The sequence below is a fragment of the Siphateles boraxobius genome, unplaced genomic scaffold (assembly GCF_051911475.1).
Source record: "Siphateles boraxobius isolate OS27281-9 unplaced genomic scaffold, OSU_SipBor_1 5, whole genome shotgun sequence".
NCBI classification, from domain to species: Eukaryota; Metazoa; Chordata; class Actinopteri; order Cypriniformes; family Leuciscidae; genus Siphateles; species Siphateles boraxobius.
The window spans coordinates 32,889,885-32,911,020 of record NW_027509141.1 but is presented as its reverse complement, the minus strand read 5'-3'; the positions used below and the strand labels follow the sequence as shown (position 1 = coordinate 32,911,020).

Here is a 21,136-nt window from a genome sequence, read left to right as displayed (position 1 = left end):
TCCAGTATTTCAACACCTGGTTTACCATCGCATAATCATTACAAGCGAAGTCCTTTTTTTCTGAGAGTGTTATTTTGGTATTATTTATATACTATTATAGAAGGCTATTCATTAATATTTTTAATTATGTTTTGAATTTGTTTTAGTCATTATTTTATGTTTTAGTCATTTCTTTTTATTTTTTAATATATTTTTGTTTAGCTTTAATGTGTTAATTTTAGTCGTTTTTGGTACTTATATTTCAGTTTACTGCCAAGGCCACATTTCTAAATTTTCATTACGGATTTTTAACTGTAGATTTTTCAATATTTATATTTTATTTGAATTCAGCCTTATGTTAGTTAACAATAACAAAACTGATGCACAGATACCACAGAGAGAGTTTATGTACAGTATAGTGAAAAACTCATTTGCAGGAATTATGTAAGCAATGCATTACATTTCTGCTTCAAAACCCTCTGGATTGTTTCCCCCCTTAGAGTTCCATTATAAGTGCATTACTGCAAACATTTTTGTTTTTACAAACTGAAGGAAGAGTTGATATCACAGATGAACCTGGACCATTCCTTTGAGAAATAATCTTGTTTTGGAGTTGTATGAACAATATACATGTTTTGTTTTTTTCCCTTACTTAATATAAGTTATTGTGCTTTTTATAGATAAACCATGTGGTTTTCTTTATAATGGAAAGCACTTTTATTTTCTGACAAATGCTTATTGTTGATGTTAGCACACATTTCTGGAGAAGAACTGCGAAGAATCGTCCACAAAAACCTTCTAGTAAAAGCATTAGTCACTGATCTTGTACGGTGGGAATGCTTGGCTTGTGCCTGCATTTATTTTCCATGATTTTTCCTCAGCGTTGGAATCTGTTTGGAAGTCGTGGTGGCTGGAACTGACACAGAAGAATTACACACATATTCTGCTACTCTTTTCCTACGCACAAGGCAAATGAGTATGAATGTGAAAGTGTTATAAATAAATGACAGTGGTGCCTGGAGGATGTGGTAATAGGAGTGAAATATAGTAGTAGTGGTGGTGTTGTTGGTAGCCACAAATAGTACTTCACATTTTTTTTTACTGGTGTCTATCAGTTTATTCTTCAGGTGGAGCCTTTTGCACTTCACTTATATAATCCTGTTGTATTTTTAAACAAGGTATAGTTAGTGAGTTGTTGCCAAGTAATATTATGTTAACATAACATTTTTTAATGTAGGCTATAAGGGAAATGTTATATTTGAGATGACTCAAACATCTATCTATCGATCTATCTATCTATCTATCTGTCTGTCTGTATCGTTCTATCTGTCATTTCACACCCTGTCATCATTCTATTATCTATCCTGTCATTTCTTATCTAAATGTCAAAGTACATTCAAACGGATGTTACATAATATTTCAACACCATCCGAATTGATATTTGTAGTTTCTTTTTCATCAATAAGTACACTATATTTATTGATACGTTAAATAACTAGTAACGTTATAGTCATAGATGAAATAAGGGAGTCCATCATAAGATAATCTACATGCTTTGACTGGCTTCACTGCATTTCTCGTGCTGCTTATTTGACATCTGGCGGTTATTATAGCTATTCAAACTAAATTTACGTCATTTCTTAAAGATTCATAAAATCTCAGTCTTTGTTCTGGAGTTTTATTGTGCGCTGTTATATAGTCTAAACTGGTGGGCTTGTTGCTTCCTGTTTTGTATTATTGTGGCTGCAGCTAAAAATATCAGTACGTTAGATGGAGAGACTTTAGTGTTTCTCTTTCTCTGCCTCTTTTTTTTGTCGTTCTCTTTGTAAATGCGTCATAACACCGCTTTAATTAGTAGAATTTAAATAAACTCTAACGTTAGTTAGTTGAATGAGTCTAAAGTTAGCTAAGACTCCGTTGGCTAGCGGGCTAGCACGCTACGCTAGCTGACCACCTAATAACTTTACACGATGTAAACATACAAGAAAACATTCGGCATTTTTATTTTTTTATTTTATTTCTTTTCTGGTTTTAATCTGTCGGAAAAAAAACTCCAGGACCGACTCCGGAGAGCACAAAGCTTCTCGGGTGAGTTTGACAGAATTAGCTCGATGCTAACTCAAGTTCTAACAGGTTGCAGTTTAGTACATTCGCGCCTGTTTTTAATTAACTTACTTTATAATTTGCTAACTTTATAGTAGTGTAGAGGAATTTGAAAAGTAAAACGGATGATAAATGACGCAGTGTGGCCCGTTTGCATGGTTAAATGTGGTTGAGTTGACGTGGAGGTTTTTGCATAAGCTCCTATCCAGATTTGTGGAATTTATATTTTACACATATATTTACACTAATGAGCATTGAGTTTTATGTGAGTTTAAAATGATTGTTTAGGGTTAAATGCACATTTAGCGTATATTTCCATTGTTTTGACAACCCCTAGGTCCTGAATTTTCAAGTTATTCTCAGGAATTAAATAAATTAAAGGTTTCTATGGTCATTTTTATGGATGCATGAAATTTGCCATTATAAGTGTAAATTTAATCTTTATATTGAATATTCAGGTGTATAAAATGGCTATTGATGTGCACCATTATACCATTTTGAAGATTAATTATGTTGAGAGCTGGGAAATTAAGGTATTTAATATGCAGTAACAAAATTAACATCTAATTTTAGCCATAAAATTAAAGATGCAAAAGTGGTATGTCTACAGTATGCAATCGCTATCATAATGAAACGGGCCATAATTTTGAGCTAACGTTACATGTAATTGGGGATGCCATCTCAGCCTAAACTCTTCTTCCCAGATCCTGTCTCCTACAGTCGGAGGAATGCTGTCATGTCTCGCCTCTTTGTTTCTATGTTTGTGTGTTCTGTTCTGTCAGATTGTATGTGGGAGACTTTTTTTCGCTCTCTTTGGCAACTACCAGCTGGATATCGGATGAGTCAAGGCAGATTTAGTTTTATTTTAAGCTGCTTACACGCACACAGTCGGTCTGCACAGTCCACACTGCCAGGATTACGCTGAAGTCCAGTACCATTTGGTATTTAATATGGTGTGCATATTTACCATGGTTTTATGATTTCTAGAATGGTCGCTGTAGGTTTGATTTAAGCGAAACACTTCCTAAACATTTGAGTTTGCTTCATAAAGCTCTCCCTCTTGCTATTAATTTAAAATTCAATTTTGTGATCTAATTGCATCTCGATCATTTATATTTCAGCCTCTGTCAGGATATTTGCCGCAATATGCCGTTACGTGTCGGCCAGGCTGTGAGCTCGAACAGGGTCCCGTAAGGTAACGTTTCCCCCGCAGCTGTGGATCGAGAAGGACATGGACAGCTCAGTGACCCTGTGGCAGTTCCTGTTGCAGCTCCTGTTGGACTCCAGCAATGACCAGCTCATCTGCTGGACCAACGAGGATGGAGAGTTCAAACTATTGCAGGCCGAGGAGGTGGCCAGATTATGGGGCGCCCGCAAGAACAAACCCAGCATGAACTACGACAAGCTCAGCCGGGCTCTGCGTTACTACTATGACAAGGTGCGTATGTCATTGAAAAATGAAAGTTCAGTCATCATTTACTCGCCCTCGCATTGTTCTGAACCGAATGACTTTACTTCTTCCATGGAACATAAAAGGAGATGTTTTGCTGTTTGTCCAAGCTATGATTGAGGTCTGTTGAGCTGGAAAAAATAATAAATAATAACAAAGGTAGTCAATAGGGCTTGAGCTCTAAATTCCAAGTGGTTTGAAGCCATAAAGTAGCTTTGTGTGAGGAACAGACTGACATTTTTTTTTAGGCAGTATTCATAAAATTCAATATTCTTCAGCATATGGATGCACAATAGGTTTAGGCCTATATCGGGACTGTAATGGTTATTGGTCAATATTTGTGATTTTTATGATTTTATATGACTGTTTCTCCTGCAGAACATAAAGTAAATGGGCAGAAGTTTTTGCTCTATCCTGATAATCTGAAGGGGGATATCAGGATTATATTGGTTATTGGTAAACGGTAATGTTTATTATTATTTGCAGATATTAAATTATGTTACTTGTTTCTGCCTATTTTGAGATTTTAGGTTACTTTTGCCACCGTCTAGTACTAATTTAGTTTTGTGATATGATATTAGATCTTAGCTTAGTTAATTGGGAATTTTTAAATAGTGGTTGATTTGAGTGGTTGTATTTAGCAATCATGTTCTGAAAATGTTAACAATAAAAATAATATTACCTGATGAAGGTCTTGAGACTGAAACGTTGATAATATTTTGATACTCATTTGCAAGTATTGATAGTGTGGGGGAGTTGTTAGATATTTGACCTACCCATTTGGTCTTTATTTTCCCACGTACCTATCACCTGCAGGTGTGCGATGATGAGTGCCAAACAATACAAATAAAAAATAAATGTTAAGCACTTGATTACATCAAAGAATAAACATTTTTAAAAGTTCTTAAATTAGACGTATAAACAATTTTTTTTCATTTTTTTCAAATTTTTCATCAACTATTTGTTTAAAAATGAATATTCATATTACATACTTTATACTTTTAAGAGTACCCATGTATCTACACGGAGACATAAATGATAGAAAGTTGCTGACCGCTAAAATAGCTTCTCATCTGATCATGTTGCTTTGTCGCTGTGTGACGCTGGCAGTGTGAACGTAGCTTAAATGCTTTTGTGGTCATATATTTAAATCACTGTTTATTATAATTGCTAGCTTTCAGCCCTCTCCTTGCCCCCACACTCTTCTTGTCCATCAGGTTATTTTGTTGTTGTAAACACACAATCTAGTCACTCTGAACTGAAACAAGAGGGTCACAGAGCCCTGTCAGGTTTATTCTTGAGCGGGAACTGTGTGTTCGAGGGTTTGGTGCTTTAGCTTTTTAAGCCTCATCTTGGCACCACAGGGCAAGAGGAATCGTTTTCCGCATTCTTCCTGGTCTTTGAACACGGGTCGGGTTTGTTTACTTAATTGCATGTTATTTTGTTAGAGTGGGTAGAAGAATGCAACTGACTGGTAAAAATGAATATATGAAGGAGGTTTTGGTTGATTTGTTTGGGTGTTTGCTTTTTACATCAATATTTTTAGATGTATGTTGGAAAAAAAATCATTCTTCAGCTAAAATAAACATGCATTTTCTCTAATCTTTCCTTGCAGAACATCATCAAAAAAGTAAACGGGCAGAAGTTTGTGTATCGTTTTGTGTCGTACCCTGATATCCTAAAGGGGGATGGGATGGCCAGAATGGAGGGTGCAGACGGGGGCTCAGTCGGACCTCTGCCCCTCTCTGACAAACTTGCAAACGTCTCCAGGGACAAAGACAGTAAAGACGCCCCAGACCGAGGTGCAGGCACTCCGGGTCAGTCCAAAGCATCCAACCGGAATGACTATATCAACTCTGGCTTGTACACATCCTTCACCTTGACTTCTTTGCAGTCAGGAACACAACTTTTTAAATCCATGAAGATTGAGAACCCAGGAGAAAAGCTAATGGACAAAAAGGCAGGCCAGGAGTCGCCCCAGCCGTCCACAGTCATTAAATTTGGGACCATGCCACAGAACAGAAACACCACTCTGTCTGCTATAGAGAGGCCTGAACTTCTGGCACAAGCCATCCAAGTTCCACTGCGTGCTTCGACAGAAAATGAGACCAAACCGAGCACAGTCTCGCATGTTGTGTGTGCGTTTGTGCACAATCACACTTCAGAGAATGCCATGACTGGCTTCCCGCTCTCAAGAAACTCTCCGTCACTGCTCCCTCATTCCCAGTCGCCCTCTTCTTCTCCGATGACGGATTCCCAGGAGCTGGTGATTGACAGTGAAATTGAGTCCCTCTCCTCACAGCCTTCAGAGTTACAGTTGCAGGTACAACATGTTAAAATATTGTGTAGTTGTTCTGTTGCAACTTCACAAGATCAACAAGGTGCGTGGAAGAAACGCGAATGAATTTTGGGACAATACCAGCAACACTGTAGCTGAAAAGATATTACTCTTCATTTTGCCAACATGTTTTGTTGCACAGACCTTCATTGGCCTAAATGAGCTTTTGTACACCTGTAATCTATTAGCTCTGATGAAGGCACGTGCGGCTAAACGCATTGGCAAAATAAAGAGAACTTGTTGGAAATTAATATTGGAATGATGTTGGTGTGCCTTAATGGTAAAAGCTTTATGTGTATATCCATGATGAACATTTTATTTGATATATTTATTTATTTATTTAAAAAATAAAATACATTTATTTTATTTGGTTGCAGAACAATTCATGCAGATATACATATAGAATGGTTTTTTTTTTTCGAAATGTTAATTTGATTGTATTTATTTTTACTATTTTATTTTGTATTTATATAGTTTTTATTTATATTTATTTATAACAATTCATTCAGGTATCCTTTTTTAATAATGTCAATGAGATAAATTCAGCATTTGACTTCAGTTTGACTACATTTCAGGCCTTGATTCACTTTGAATAACAGTTTGACTACATTTCAGGCCTTGATTCACTTTGAATAACAGTTTGACTACATTTCAGGCCTTGATTCACTTTGAATAACAATTTGCATATGTAATGAAAAAAATATATATATAAAATTATGATTATTTAATAATTTGCTAATTGAAGATGAATATAATACAAATGTAAATATTTATATCAATAATTATATAAGTCTCCACGATTATTTTAGTAAAATTCATTATCAAAACCTCTCTTTCTCTTTCGACCCATCAGGTCCAGCCCTACTCTTTTTCCAAGGACACAGTAACAGCTTCTGAGATGCCTGACTCTTCACCCCGCAATCTCGGCGGAAAGTCAAAGAAACCCAAAGGCCTGGAGTTGATGCCCACGCTGGTGGTGACCAGCTCTGACCTCAGCCCTTTCAATCTGCCCAGCCCGTCCCTCCCGACGGCCTCTCTCACCCCAGCCTTCCTGCAGGTTAGTCCCCTCCTGACCTCCCCACCATCACATGAGTACAATGCTATTTTCTCCTGTCATTGGCTTGTTAGAATCATTAGACCATCAGCAGTTTTCGTGTTGGGTTGTGATTTACATCCAACTCACTAGAGGCGCATCCTCTTGTGCAGTTATTTACTGTTGATGTCTTATTTGAGTTTGCTCATTGTAGCCAGACTTTTGGACCACTTTGCATCTCGTTCTGGCCAAGAATTGCTTAATTAGATAGAAAACAGCTGTTTGACTAACATATAAAACAAAACAACCAACAGCCGTTTGCTTTTTTGTGTCATTTAGTCTTAAAGTGCCCCAATTATGCTATTTTCAAGGTTCCTAATTTAGTTCTGGAGGTCAAGTCTCCTACAAAATGTTTGCATTCATCCAAGGTCAAAAAACACTTTAATTTTCTCATAATATACATTTCACATCACCTCATTTTTCAAAGAGTCTGTAAACAATTTCTTTGAAGGTTCATTCTATACCCGTCCTTTCTGAGAGCCAACTCTGCTCTGATTGGTCATTTCCCAGACTGTTGTGATTGGTCTGCCGCTTAAAGCTTGTGTCTGAAACAAAACTCCTATTACCATATCTGAATTTCAGCTCCAGAGGCTTCCTCAGAGTTTGTTACACAGTGATACGAACAGATGGCATCCGTTTTTCCGTATCAGTTCCAATGCCAGTCCTCATCTTTTTGAAATGCATGCAAAGTAACATGTCAACAACACAACTTAAACTCTTCCAGTCTCAGCTACAACTACAGTGTTTGAGGGCTGGGCAAAGTAGCCCTTGTTTGCGGGCAGCCAATGAAGACCATAGGCTGGCATTATGCAAATTTGTAACAGGAAATGAGACTGAAATTACTGAAGACTCGTTTTGGCAGTTCAGAATCTATTCTTTCATTTAGGAGACAATAACTTTATTTGTCATGCACTACTGATCTTTTAAAACTTTGCGGACCTTTTAGATTCACAGCTATATTACATATTTAAAAAGCATATTAGGGACACTTTAAATTAACGCCATGATAATAGTTCGCCATACAACAAATTGGTAGCTTATTTAAATAATTTGTAAAAGTCTCCATGTCATTTTGTACTGACAATTTGGAATAAATTAGTGCAAAACATGTAGATCTTGTGATCATAACATCCATCTATCTAAAAACACCAATTATTTTGAACACAAACTTATGGGCATTATATGTACATATTTTCATTTTGGGATTTTATGTTCAAAAAAAATATGCATACAAATATTTGAATAGATTTTTATGCAATTTATTCACAAATAATTTTGGCCATTTTTGCAATTTGGATGTCAAAAAGCTTGTGAACGACCTGTTAAAAATGCTTGCAAATGTTACCAGGCTTATACACAAATGCTAAAAATGACCACCGATGATAAAATGTGTCTCTGAGTGTGGTTTAAAAGAAAATGGCCTATTACAAGCAACATATTTTTCTAAAAATTTGTGGTTATCCTGCACAGGAATATGGTGAGGCCATATTGAAATCCTTTTGGTTATGTAGTTGCATTGATATCTTTTTGTGGCACTAGAGGGCAATAGTGTACCATTGTAAGCAATGAGACTCAGTCGTGCTGATGTGCTGCGCAGACACTCATTGGCTGTTATATGATCGTGATCATATGGTGAGGTTTAGCTGGATGCTACTTTGATGGATCACCTCGTTAAGACTGCACAATCTTTGCATTTACGAGCACTCATACAGCCAGCCCCAGAGGATCACCCCCTGCTGCATCTTCAGTGAGATCAAAGATGAAATATACTATAATTCAAATCTATTATTTATGGTTTTTCAGGAAATACAGCACCCTTGCCCTGTGATTAATTCTTATTGCTTCTTAAAGTCTCATTAAGCCACTTTTAATTAAACATTTATATTTCAGGGTTATGCCTCTTGCAAATGCTTTGTGCTATGATGTTCACGAGTATTTGGGAAAGGCACGCTTACAGGAAAGAGAGTTACTTCTGTAAAAGTAATTTTTTTTTTGTTGCAGACACCCCTGCTGCTCACCCCCAGTCCACTTCTGTCGAATATCCATTTCTGGAGCACGCTAAGCCCGGTGGCACCCCTCAGTCCCGCCCGGAGACAGGGCCCGCATACCCTCTTTCAGGTGAGTCACTTAAACTCAAATGATTTCATAAGCTGATGGCCCTCTTCACACTTGGTCCAAACTTAAATTTGATTCCATCCTCCTTAAAGGGTTAGTTCACCCAAACATGAAAATTACCCCATAATTTACTCACCCTCAAGCCATCCTAGGTGTATATGACTTTCTTCTTTCAGCCAAACACAATCGGAGTTATATTAAAAAATATCCTTGCACTTCCCAGCTATATAATGGGAGTGAATGGTACCTTAGATTTTGAAGCCCAAAAAAGTGCACCCATCCATCATAAAAGTAATCCATACGGCTCGAGGGGTTTAATAAAGGCCTTCTGAAGTGAAGCAATGCGTTTTTTCTGTGAGAAAAATACCCATATTTATAACGTTATAAATTATAATCACTTGATTCCCGCAAACAGCCGTATAGCCAGTCTAGTTCCTGGATGTACTTTTTTTGGGCTTCAAAATCTAAGGTACCATTCACTCCCATTATAAAGCTGGGAATAGACCGGATTTTTTTTTTTTTTTTTTTAAATAACTAAGATTGTGTTTGGCTGAAAGAAGAAACTCATATACACCTACGATGGCTTGAGGGTGAGTAAATTATAGGATCATTTTCATTTTTGGGTGAACTAACCCAAAGTTTTAGTTGGTCACATTTCATATTTGGATTCAAATCCCGTCATCTGTGACTGCCACAGCTGTTCCTTTTTGCCCGAAAGGGTTTTGCATACCAGCCTGCATTTCCACTGATTTGAGAGCTGAATAGTGAAGTAAGTCTCATAGCTTACTCACAAATAAACACATTTTTTTTAAATTTATTTTAACATTCAAAGTCACAAGCTATCTTCGATGTGTAAACAATGTAAAAGACGTTACTTAAATGTATAATGAGTAAAATTCACAGAAATCTGTTCACAGTCACATATAATATTTGTACATTTATTTTATTGCAGACAAACAGGAAAAATTAAGTGGTTGGAATATCTTTGTAGCAAGATGAAAATCATATGCAACACGATATTGTGCTTGAAAACCGCTTTGTTGATTATAATGGGAGCAATGTCTTTGTGCTTTGAGGTTTTTTGTCGGTTTAGAAAGACTGGAGTGTGTAGGATTCCCACGGTCCTGGAAAAAAGCTCAAAAACTCAGAATATATTCTCAAATCAGAATAGATTTTAGTTGTGAAGTATTTATTTTTATTGGCAAAAAAACACTTTTAATTATTTTTACAATTAGTTAATTACAATATTTTAATATTTATTGCTTATTTATTGCTTAATTATTGGTTATTAATTATTGGATATTAATGTATGATTTGTTTTACAACAGCTTTCTTATCAACCTAATCAAAGCATCCACTCTAAAACTTGGTGTAAAGTGTGAAATCTGGTGTTATTTTAATATTATTCATATAAAATTATAGTATTTATTAATATTTAATATATTGAATGTAGCTTTATTTTATATTTACTTTTTGTTTTAATTTTAGCTTAAGTTTTTTGTAATTTTGTTATGTGCTGTTGTCATTTTCTTGGGGTTAGTTTCTTTTATATATTTCTATTTTTGTATTTATTTTTATTTCAGTTTAAGTAATGTAGTACTTAAACTTCATTTTATTTTGGTTAGTTGCCAAGGCAACATTTCTAATTTCCAGTCCATCTCACATTTATATTTTATTTAATTTCATCTTTATTTCAATTAATACATTTTAATAGTTTTAGTATTAGTTAATGATAATAACGCTGGTGAAAACACCAGAGACTTTGAGAAGTTCCCAATAATGTAACAATATTCCAGAAAGGATGCTTTCAGGTTTTTTCATTCTGTTTCTCTTCTTTTTATCAGTTTCCTTCTGCCCTGAGTTCCACGCAGTTCTCTGTTCCTGTATATAATTTAGACGGCACCAACACTCCCGGCCCTCTCTCACCCGACCCACAGAAGACATAGAGGGGGACGAAATCTTTGCCTCGTGTTCTTGATTGATAAATGCGGATTAACCTCATTCTGTTCACCTTAACTGTTCCTCTTCAGGTAACAAAGATTTATGACCATCGTTTAAGCGTCCGTTTGACTCTTGAACCTTTGTGATGTCACAAATACTTTTCCTTGGGATGTATATCAAGCCATCAGATAGTGTCTGCAGGACACTGTAAATCTTTAATTCCTGTTTTTTAATACACTGGTCTTCAGGGATTGGCTCTAGTGTGACTAAAGCTGATAGCTGTTGATCTCCACAGCTGCCAAAATGGGCATCATGTGTGTGCTTTACCATTGTTTAATTGGGATCCTGAATTTCCTAGTGATGTAGAGTTTCTCACATCATTTGTTTGTACAGCCAGATCTCCGTTCTGCTCAAGCTCATGTTTGTCTTTTGTTTGGGAAGTCCTCAAACAAACCTGCCTTGCCAAGCCAAACCGCACCTTCGCCTTGTGATTTTGATAATGGTGACCTCTGTATTATCTTGTATCTTTCCTCATGCTGCACTTACTGCCATGTATTTAAAGTGTTTCGTCATAATAACCACATGAATGGCATTTAGATCAAAACAAGCTGCACTTACTAGGGCTTTTGCACCTACTCATGTTTACTAGCCATCCAGAAAAGTAGTGAACTTGTCGGCGGGTCAATAATTACCTCTCGTAAATGACTCGCGCCACAACTGAGAAATGAAATTGGCAGTGAAATGGAATTTCTTTCTGCTTCTGAATGACTCTTGATTCGTTTCAAGGTAATACACATATTTTGGTTTGTAAGTGAACATTATAAAGGAACTCAGTCAATCTCAGATGACTGCAGCACCTCTGTTTGTGAACGCTTTTCACTCCAGGTTCATTTCTGCATAATTCCAAATATAATTGGCTGTTACAGCTTATTATACAACTAATGTCACACAGCTAATTTGGGATGCAGTTTGTGTACAGACCATTTTCCTTCTATTGTGTCTGCATCTACAGTCCAGTGCGTCATCTAGTAAAACTAACCAACTAGCTGGTGCAAATAGTGACATTTTATTGTGCATTGTAGGCAATGTATAACAATCAGAACCAGCAGGAGTCAAATTTCTTTGGGATGGTTCACCAAAAATGAAATTAATGTTGTTCCAAACCTGTAAATCCGTCTTTCTTCTGTGGAAAATGATGATTTTGAGAATATTTCAGCTCTTTTTGTCCATGAAACAACATTACTTTCATTCTATGGAGACATCAAAATATCTTCATTTGTGTTCCACAGAAAAAAAGAAAGTCACACAGATTTGGAACAACATGATATTTCATTCATTTTTGGGTGAACTCTTTATGAAGATTGAGGCAGTCAGGATGTCACATTCTTGAAGTAACCCTCAACATTGGAACATCTTAAAACATTAAATCTAATTGGTGCTTTGACATGATTCAAATTTTTGAGAGGGCATTTAGTAGGCCAAATTGTCGTCACCCTTGTTGCAATGCTTGATGGCGACTGCGTAATGAAGCGTGCTTCCAAACGCCCCCATGCCATCACCGTAACACACAAGATACGCCACTGCGGCAATGCTTATCATACAAAGCTTTTCATAGAAACCATTTTCCCTTTCTGAAAGACCGAGAGCCATTAGGAATGATTTCAGTTGAGTGGGAAAATCCAAGGACTTGCTTTACTCCAATAGACTGGTGATTCACCATTTAGCTAATGGAGCGTACACAGCGTAAAATGGAATGGAACGGCACCGGCTCAGTGCTTAAAGCCTCATCCCACCATTAGGATAGTTGGATTGGTGGAGATCGGTTGGATGTGTACCGTAACTGGACGGCTGTCTGTAGAACTCAGGCCAAATGCTCAAAACCATTCCTGCATTTGTCAGGTTTCCCGGTGTTGTGCAAGATTCAATCCCCCCGCAGAATACAATCTACCTTTGACAACAAGCCCAAGCTGTTTGGAATGCCCAGCCAGAAGTGTCTGTCCTTTTGTAGCTGGTTTGGCTGGTTAACACAATCCAATTAACCCCTACTGGTATATATCTTTTTCCATTGATGCTCATGTAAAAGTTGCTGTTTTTAGAAGGCAATGCATACATTTCATATATAACATTGCACTATAGTAATTGTTTAGTGAAATTTTGGGGGGGGGGGGCTTCAGGCTTTTATAATTATTTATTTTCATGTTCAACACAACTTAAAGTAATGTTGTGTTTCTGATCATACTCGAAACAAGTTTGGATTCTGAATCTTGAATCTTGCTCGCCACTGGCAAAGATGCTAATCGTCTGATTTTACAAGCCACTTTTTGAAGTCCTTATTTGATGTGTGTGTGTGTGTGTGTGTGTGTGTGTGTGTGTGTGTTTGGCAGTCTTGCGTCTTCACTTATAAACCAATATAGAAAATGGATGGCCATATGTTGCACAACATAAAACCCTACCTCTAAACAAACTCAAGCCATGATTTATAACAGACATGTGTTAAATACAAAACTGGAACCAGGATAAAATGCTGACACTCAATTAGCAGAAACTGAGCTCTGTAAGTCCCTCCCTGTAGGGCCACTTAAAGTGCAATGATACAAATAGAAAGGGAAATGATCAAAAGTGTGTGTATGTATAGGAACTGTTCAGCATCTCAAATTCAGCTCTCAGGTATTGTATGATTACCCACAGTCCTTATCCTTACCCACAGACCCAACAAGAAAGATTCTTTCATTTGAAGAAATGGCTTTCACACCCATGCTAACATGGTGCCTTCTAGTCTTATTTGTTGCCAGTAAAACGAAAATGGCCAACAGTTTTGGTAATTGTTTCTATTCTGAACGGATTTTTTTGTCATTTGATGCTGAAAAGAGCTACAAACTAAAATTATAGCTAATTGAAGGATTGTTCTGGTTTCAATACAACTATTGAAAGCATTTGATCAAGAAATGAATTGCTCTATGGACTTTAATTGTATTCTATTTCTGTTAAAGGCAAACTATGCAAGAATTGTACCTTAATATAACAGCTTCGGTGTTAAGTCATTTAGGTGGTAAACAAGCTCATAGTAGGGCGAATCATCCTGGTAGTAAAGCTTGGGGGTGACGCCGCTGGAAAAACCAGCAATGCAAGTTTGAGAGGAGCGCCCCCTACAAATCTCGCGAGTATCACAACATGCTTTACGGCAACGACGTCACACACATCAACAACAACATATGTAGCACGAAGACACTTGCGCGCATTTCAGACGTGATACTCGACGATGGAAAAGCGGTCGGAAGAGACTAGGAAAAGGAAAAGAGAATCTGACCGCGTGAGGAACCGGACAAGAGTCCCACTCGGTCAGGCTTTCACTGTTGATTCCTGCGATTATCATCAGAACAGTTGTCAATATCTCACATAATGATAAATTGCAATAATCATGTCAATGACATCATAACGGACATTGTTACGAAATAATGCGACGTACATGTAACTTTATGGATGTCATCTGGCATAATGTTTACATTACACTCAAAAAACACAAATGAAATTATACAGTAGGCCTAGGCTATTGTCTTTTTTCTTGTAATTGAGCTGCAATCATGTAAAAACGTTATAAGCCATAAAATGCAGTAGGCTACTTTATTATTATAAAGTGCAGAGACTCTGCGTGAGTGGTATTTACGACAGTAACGTTAAATACAAGTACTCTACAGCCATTCTAGGGGTCGCTGTTTTACAAAAACGGAATTCCTGCATAGTGTGCCTTACGTTTTTTTTTTTGTTGTTTTGTTAAAGGGATAGTTTACTCAAAGATATTTTGAAGAATATTGGTAACCAAACAGTTAATGGTTCCCATTGACTTCCATAGTGTTTGTTTTCCATACTGGGGATCAGCAATTGTTTGGTTACCAACATTCTACAATATCTTCATTTATGTTCAACAGAAGAAAGAAACTCATAAACATTTTGGAACAACTTGAGGGTGAGTAAATGACAATAAATGTAATTTTGGATAAACTATCCCTTTAACACAAATCTTAAATTGAATTTAACCCAGAACATTCTTTTCATGTAATATGTATCATCAGCATAGATTATAAAAGCTAGAATCTGTATTCAGATCCAGTAGAAAACAGATCAAATATTGTTTACTCATACTTTCTTGGACTCTTGTATCAGTTAATATTTTCAGTCTGTATGCATAAGTCAAGAATAGGAATATTTTGTTTTATTTCATTTATTACCTGCCATTGTAGTGCAAGTGTGCAAACATCTAACATTTATTTTGTTCACTTTTTTAAAACTGCATGATCAAAATGTTTTGCAGAATGTCTTTTCCATACACAAACATCAGTTCATTAATATGTAAAATGTAAATGTATGATTTATGCTTTATATTTTTTCTGATGCATTGTTTTCTGTGATGAAGAGACTGAAATTTGAACAATTTACTACTTTTTAAATGACACTATAAATTGTGGTATTTTTTGGACCTTGAAAGTATCAATCATCCACTTTATTGTATGGAAAAAGAGCAGCTTGGACATTCTGCAAAACTTCTCTTTTTGTGTTCCATGGAAGAAAGAAATTCATATTTTTAGTTTTAGGTGGGTTTTTAACTATTCCTTCAAGGAAATGAGTTCATGTACATACAGTAACACGTGATGGGGTGTCAGTAGCATTGTGCAGTAGTTTTGTAGTATTTTCAGCGTCATTTGTATTCCTGCAGCATTCAGACTGAGTTTGATTGCTCTTGCCTGTATCGTGAGCACTGCACATGCAATTGCCTTCTCATCGAGGGGATCTTGAGTTAATGCCTTTTACATTTTGAATAATGGATTTTGTGCAGTGTGCAATGACTTTTTTAACCTGTCTCCATTATTTTAGTTAAATGCTCTCTTACCCACGTAGTAGATTGGGTTTTTTTTTTAGGGAAAAAGCAGCTTAGTTTGACTGCACATTTTACTTCATTAAATAGTCATTTGTTTTGTTTCTATGAAAATTCACATTTTTCTCTGTAGGATAAAATGGGTTTGTTATATGTGTTTAGCTTTTAAACAATGATGTCTTATGTTTTTTCCCCTTCTCTATTTGCTTGTTTTGTTTTTCCCCTGAGCACATTTAACTATTGTAGCCATACTGAACATCTGTTGTACTTCAATGTGAGTCTAAAGCACTTAAACATTTTTCCTCTAACTGGCACTTTGTGTTTTTTAGAATCTGTTGTAAAACTAATCTCAACCACCCCAAACACTCAAATTTTGGTTTTGGATCAACATTTGGAAACTATGCATTCAAGCTATTTGTTGCAGAGATTTTGTAATGAATTTAAAGACTTTCTGGCATGATTAAAAAAAAAAGATCATGATTACTTGGAGTATATTTTCTCTTACTCCAAAAAGTCTAAAAGCCCTGTATTTTACTACACTTGAAAATAAATGCAGAGAAATTGCACTTTTCACGAGTAGGGTATACATTTTTTTAAAGCAATTAAGGCTAATGATCTTTTAGAGAGAACTATTGTGTTAAATAACATATTGTCTTAACATAGTTATTAACGTGGAATGAAAACTAATTGATATTCAATTAATTATAGAAATAATTATTTACTGTTATTATGTAACATTTAGCTGTTCCACTGTGCTTAAAGGGATAGTTGAAAATTCTGTCATTAATTACATTAATTAATTACTCCAAACCTGTAAGACTTTCGTTCATCTTCGAAAACACAAATCAAGATTTTTTTCATAAAAGCCTAAATTAAATCTGTTCATCATAAAGCAATCGAGTCTCTTCAGAAAATTTGGACTAAACTACTCCATTCATATGGATTATTAGTTTTACGATCTCTTTATGAACTTTTTGAAGCGTCAAAGTGGTAGTTGTGTAGCTGTCAATGGAGGGACAGAAAGATCTTCATTTGTGTTCCGATGATGAACAAGGTCTTACAGGTTTGGAACGACATGAGTAATTAATGACATCATTTTTATTTTTGGGTAAACTATCCCTTTAAGAGCCTATTTGCACAATTTTCAACCATTCTATAACATTCTATAAAATTGTCACATCCAGGAAGTGACATTATTTGGACTCTTGAGTAGAATGACAGAATAGGCATTTACATAACTTCATTCCACTGACAATTTGTACACATTGTAGTGTTAACTACAGGTCCTTCTCAAAAAATTAGCATATTGTGATAAAGTTCATTATTTTCCATAATGTAATGATAAAAATTAAACTTTAATATATTTTAGATTCAGTGCACACCGACTGAAATATTTCAGGTCTTTTATTGTTTTAATACTGATGATTTTGGCATACAGCTCATGAAAACCCAACATTCCTATCTCAAAAAAATTGCATATTTCATCTGACCAATAAAAGAAGTGTTTTTAATACAAAAAAGTCAACCTTCAAATAATTATGTTCAGTTATGCACTCAATACTTGGTCGGGAATCCTTTTGCAGAAATGACTGCTTCAATGCGGCGTGGCATGGAGGCAATCAGCCTGTGGCACTGCTGAGGTGTTATGGAGGCCCAGGATGCTTCGATAGCGGCCTTAAGCTCATCCAGAGTGTTGGGTCTTGCGTCTCTCGACTTTCTCTTCACAATATCCCACAGATTCTCTATGGGGTTCAGGTCAGGAGAGTTGACAGGCCAATTGAGCACAGTAATACCATGGTCAGTAAACCATTTACCAGTGGTTTTGGCACTGTGAGCAGGTGCCAGGTCATGCTGAAAAATGAAATCATCTCCATAAAGCTTTTCAGCAGATGGAAGCATGAAGTGCTCCAAAATCTCCTGATAGCTAGCTGCATTGACCCTGCCCTTGATAAAACACAGTGGACCAACACCAGCAGCTGACATGGCACCCCAGACCATCACTGTGGGTACTTGACACTGGACTTCAGGCATTTTGGCATTTCCTTCTCCCCAGTCTTCCTCCAGACTCTGGCAGCTTGATTTCCGAATGACATGCAAAATTTGGTTTCATCCGAAAAAAGTACTTTGGACCACTGAGCAACAGTCCAGTGCTGCTTCTCTGTAGCCCAGGTCAGGCGCTTCTGCCGCTGTTTCTGGTTCAAAAGTGGCTTGACCTGGGGAATGCGGCACCTGTAGCCCATTTCCTGCACACACCTGTGCACGGTGGCTCTGGATGTTTCTACTCCTGACTCAGTCCACTGCTTCCGCAGGTCCCCAAGGTCTGGAATCGGTCCTTCTCCACAATCTTCCTCAGGGTCCGGTCACCTCTTCTCGTTGTGCAGCGTTTTTTGCCACACTTTTTCCTTCCCACAGACTTCCCACTGAGGTGCCTTGATACAGCACTCTGGGAACAGCCTATTTGTTCAGAAATTTCTTTCTGTGTCTTACCCTCTTGCTTGAGGGTCTCAATGATGGCCTTCTGGACAGCAGTCAGGTCGCCAGTCTTACCCATGATTGCGGTTTTTAGTAATGAAACAGGCTGGGAGTTTTAAAAGCCTCAGGAATCTTTTGCAGGTGTTTATAATTAATTAGTTGATTCAGATGATTAGGTTAATAGCTTGTTTAGAGACCCTTTTCATGATATGCTAATTTTTTGAGATAGGAATTTTGGGTTTTCATGAGCTGTTTTTATCTGTTTTTTATATTAATTTTTATCATTATATTATGGAAATAATGAACTTTATCACAATATGCTAATTTTTTTAGAAGGACCTGTATATTCTTATCATCATTACTTTTTTTTCTGCATTTATATGAAATGCTTTTCATTGACTACAAACCAACATATGGGCCAAAGAAACTATCCTCTGGTGTGTGAAAAATTGTGTCATTTTTATTTCACTTTTATAGCAAGAAACAAGCACAACAAATTACTATTATCAGGTTTTAAAACCATATTCAAACAATTCTATACACAGTAGAAAATTAAATGACCTATAATAATATATTTCATATCTTAATTATATATTAAATCTTCTTCTGAGGTGGACAATCTTTTTCTGCAGAAAAGATTTTAGATGCCAATTTATACCCTATTCATGGAAAGTGCCAATGCTAAACTTTAAGACACTGACCTGGAACAGAATCAGATTTTCTCATCCTCTAAATGTCATGACTGCACTGTACTTTGAACAATATTTTGTTTTTCATGATCAAAACTATGTAAAAAAAAAAAAGGATGATGTTATAATCTAAAGTGACATTTAACTATAATGGTAGATTATTGACACCAAATGTTTTCAATATTTTTGTGCAAATGTATTTTCAGATCATCTCTCTCTACCAGCTCAAATGTTTACAGATATATGTTGATTGGTGTACCTGTTGTACTAATCGGTGGATGTTGGAAGGGAAGGAAGATTTCTATAAAAAACAAATGTATAACTTTTTTGGCCTCTGTCTTCTTTAAATACAGCTGCAGAAAGCTGACCTCATTTATGCAGCAATTGTGTTAACGTTAGCATGTTTGACACCTGTGTAAACCAGAAAAAACACAATTTTACCCAGGCCAAGAGAAATACGCTGACACATCAACCTCTCACAATCAGGTGCCTGAACGCTGAGGTCACTGGCTTTAGAGGGACCGCCGGACATGAAGCCACACAACACAATACAAGGAACGTTTCCAGGAAGACAGTAGGATGTCCTTTTTTGACCTTTATCTCTTCATCACAAACGTGTTATGAGCACATCGGCGTTGGTAGAGAAGAACTGATCTGTGCATTAGACGGAGCGTCTGTAGGATTCGAATGAGGTTACGAAGAACAAAATGAATGCAATCCAACCAAATCCAGTCAAATTATTCAGATTCATGGAGTTGCTTTAAAGGGTAACTAATCCCCTGGTCAGAGCCTAACTCCACCCACTGGCAATATTTGAAAAATGCTGGAAAAGTGGGCAGAGCCCAGCGGAGGGGGGCGTGCACCTGAGATGCATCTCTTTGTATGGAACCTGCCTACGTCACCAACAACCGCTGCGTCACGAACCACCGCAACCACCAATAGGAAAATTCAATTGCAGTAGCCACCGTTCAACCTGAACAGGTCAGCACTCAGACGTTTTTAAACCATATATTGTAGAATTAAAACACTTTAAACCCAAATGTCAAAAAATTTACTGGAATCAATGAACAGCATTTATGAAGCTCCATTCTTACAGATCATTAACTAAAAAAAGTTGTTTTAGTGTTTAGTTACCCTTTAAAAGAAAACATTGTAGGGCCTTTACATAATCAAAATATTTTTCTATTGTTACTTTGATCCAATAAGTCGAAGCTTGTTTCCGCCACAGAATAAAACATTTTAAAAGATAATTGTGACTATTTCTCAGAATTGCGAGATATAAAGTCAGAATTGCATGAAATAAAGTCACAATTGCGGGCTATAAAGTCAGAAATGCGAGATATAAAGTCTCAATTGCGTGTTATAAAGTCAGAACTGCGTGATATAAAGTCAGAATTGCGTGATATAAAGTCTCAATTGCGTGTTATAAAATCAGAATTGTGAGAGAAAAAAACGAACCATTCTGACTTTTTTCTCGCAATTCCGACTTTATAACACATACTTGCGAGTTTATATCTCGCAATTCTGACATATTTTCTCAGAATTGTGAGATATAAACTCGCAATTTCGAGTCATAAAGTCCAATTCTATGGAAAAAAAGACTGACTTTTTTTCCCTCAGAATAGTTTATATCTCACAATTCTGACTTTATAACACGCAATTGCGATTTTATATCATGCAATTCTGACTTTATAACACGCAATTGCGATTTTATATCATGCAATTCTGACTTTATAACACGCAATTGCGATTTTATATCATGCAATTCTGACTTTATAACACGCAATTGCGATTTTATATCATGCAATTCTGACTTTATAATACGCAATTGGGAGATATAATAGAAGTCATAATTGCGAGATATAAACATGAAATTCTAAGAGAAAAGGTCAGAATTTCAAGTAGCCTATATTTCTCGCAATTGCGTGTTGTAAAGTCAGAATTATGAGATATAAACTCGCAATTGCGAGAAATATAGGCTACTTGAAATTCTGACTTTTTATATCAATTTAAATCACGACTTTATATCAATTAAATCTGACTTTATAACTATCAGAATTGTGAGATAAAAAGTCGCAATTACCTT

The 21,136-nt window shown here is 36.3% G+C and overlaps 1 protein-coding gene across 2 annotated transcripts; it reads left to right on the top strand.

Moving 5' to 3' along the window:
- Positions 1-1,502: 1,502 nt before the first annotated feature.
- Positions 1,503-19,667, top strand: elk4 (ETS transcription factor ELK4). Of its 2 annotated transcripts, none has more exons than XM_077204015.1 (6): positions 1,503-2,067; positions 3,204-3,520; positions 5,148-5,855; positions 6,724-6,927; positions 8,965-9,081; positions 10,923-16,455. In XM_077204015.1, exons 2-6 carry the CDS (start codon positions 3,314-3,316, stop codon positions 11,022-11,024), a joined length of 1,338 nt encoding a protein of 445 aa, XP_077060130.1. In that variant the 5' UTR covers positions 1,503-2,067; positions 3,204-3,313; the 3' UTR covers positions 11,025-16,455. The 2 variants fall into 2 exon arrangements, with proteins under 2 accessions (XP_077060130.1, XP_077060131.1); XM_077204016.1 differs by lacking the exon at positions 10,923-16,455 and adding an exon at positions 19,537-19,667 and having other exon boundaries at positions 1,927-2,067.
- Positions 19,668-21,136: the final 1,469 nt, after the last annotated feature.

Excerpts from the sequence above, each read along its gene's own strand:
- elk4 (XM_077204015.1), top strand. The coding sequence starts at position 3,314 with ATGGACAGCTCAGTGACCCTGTGGCAGTTCCTGTTGCAGCTCCTGTTG. Across the intron at positions 5,856-6,723 it reads CTTCAGAGTTACAGTTGCAG|GTCCAGCCCTACTCTTTTTC; the intron begins GTACAACATGTT and ends TCGACCCATCAG. Across the intron at positions 6,928-8,964 it reads TCACCCCAGCCTTCCTGCAG|ACACCCCTGCTGCTCACCCC; the intron begins GTTAGTCCCCTC and ends TTTTTGTTGCAG.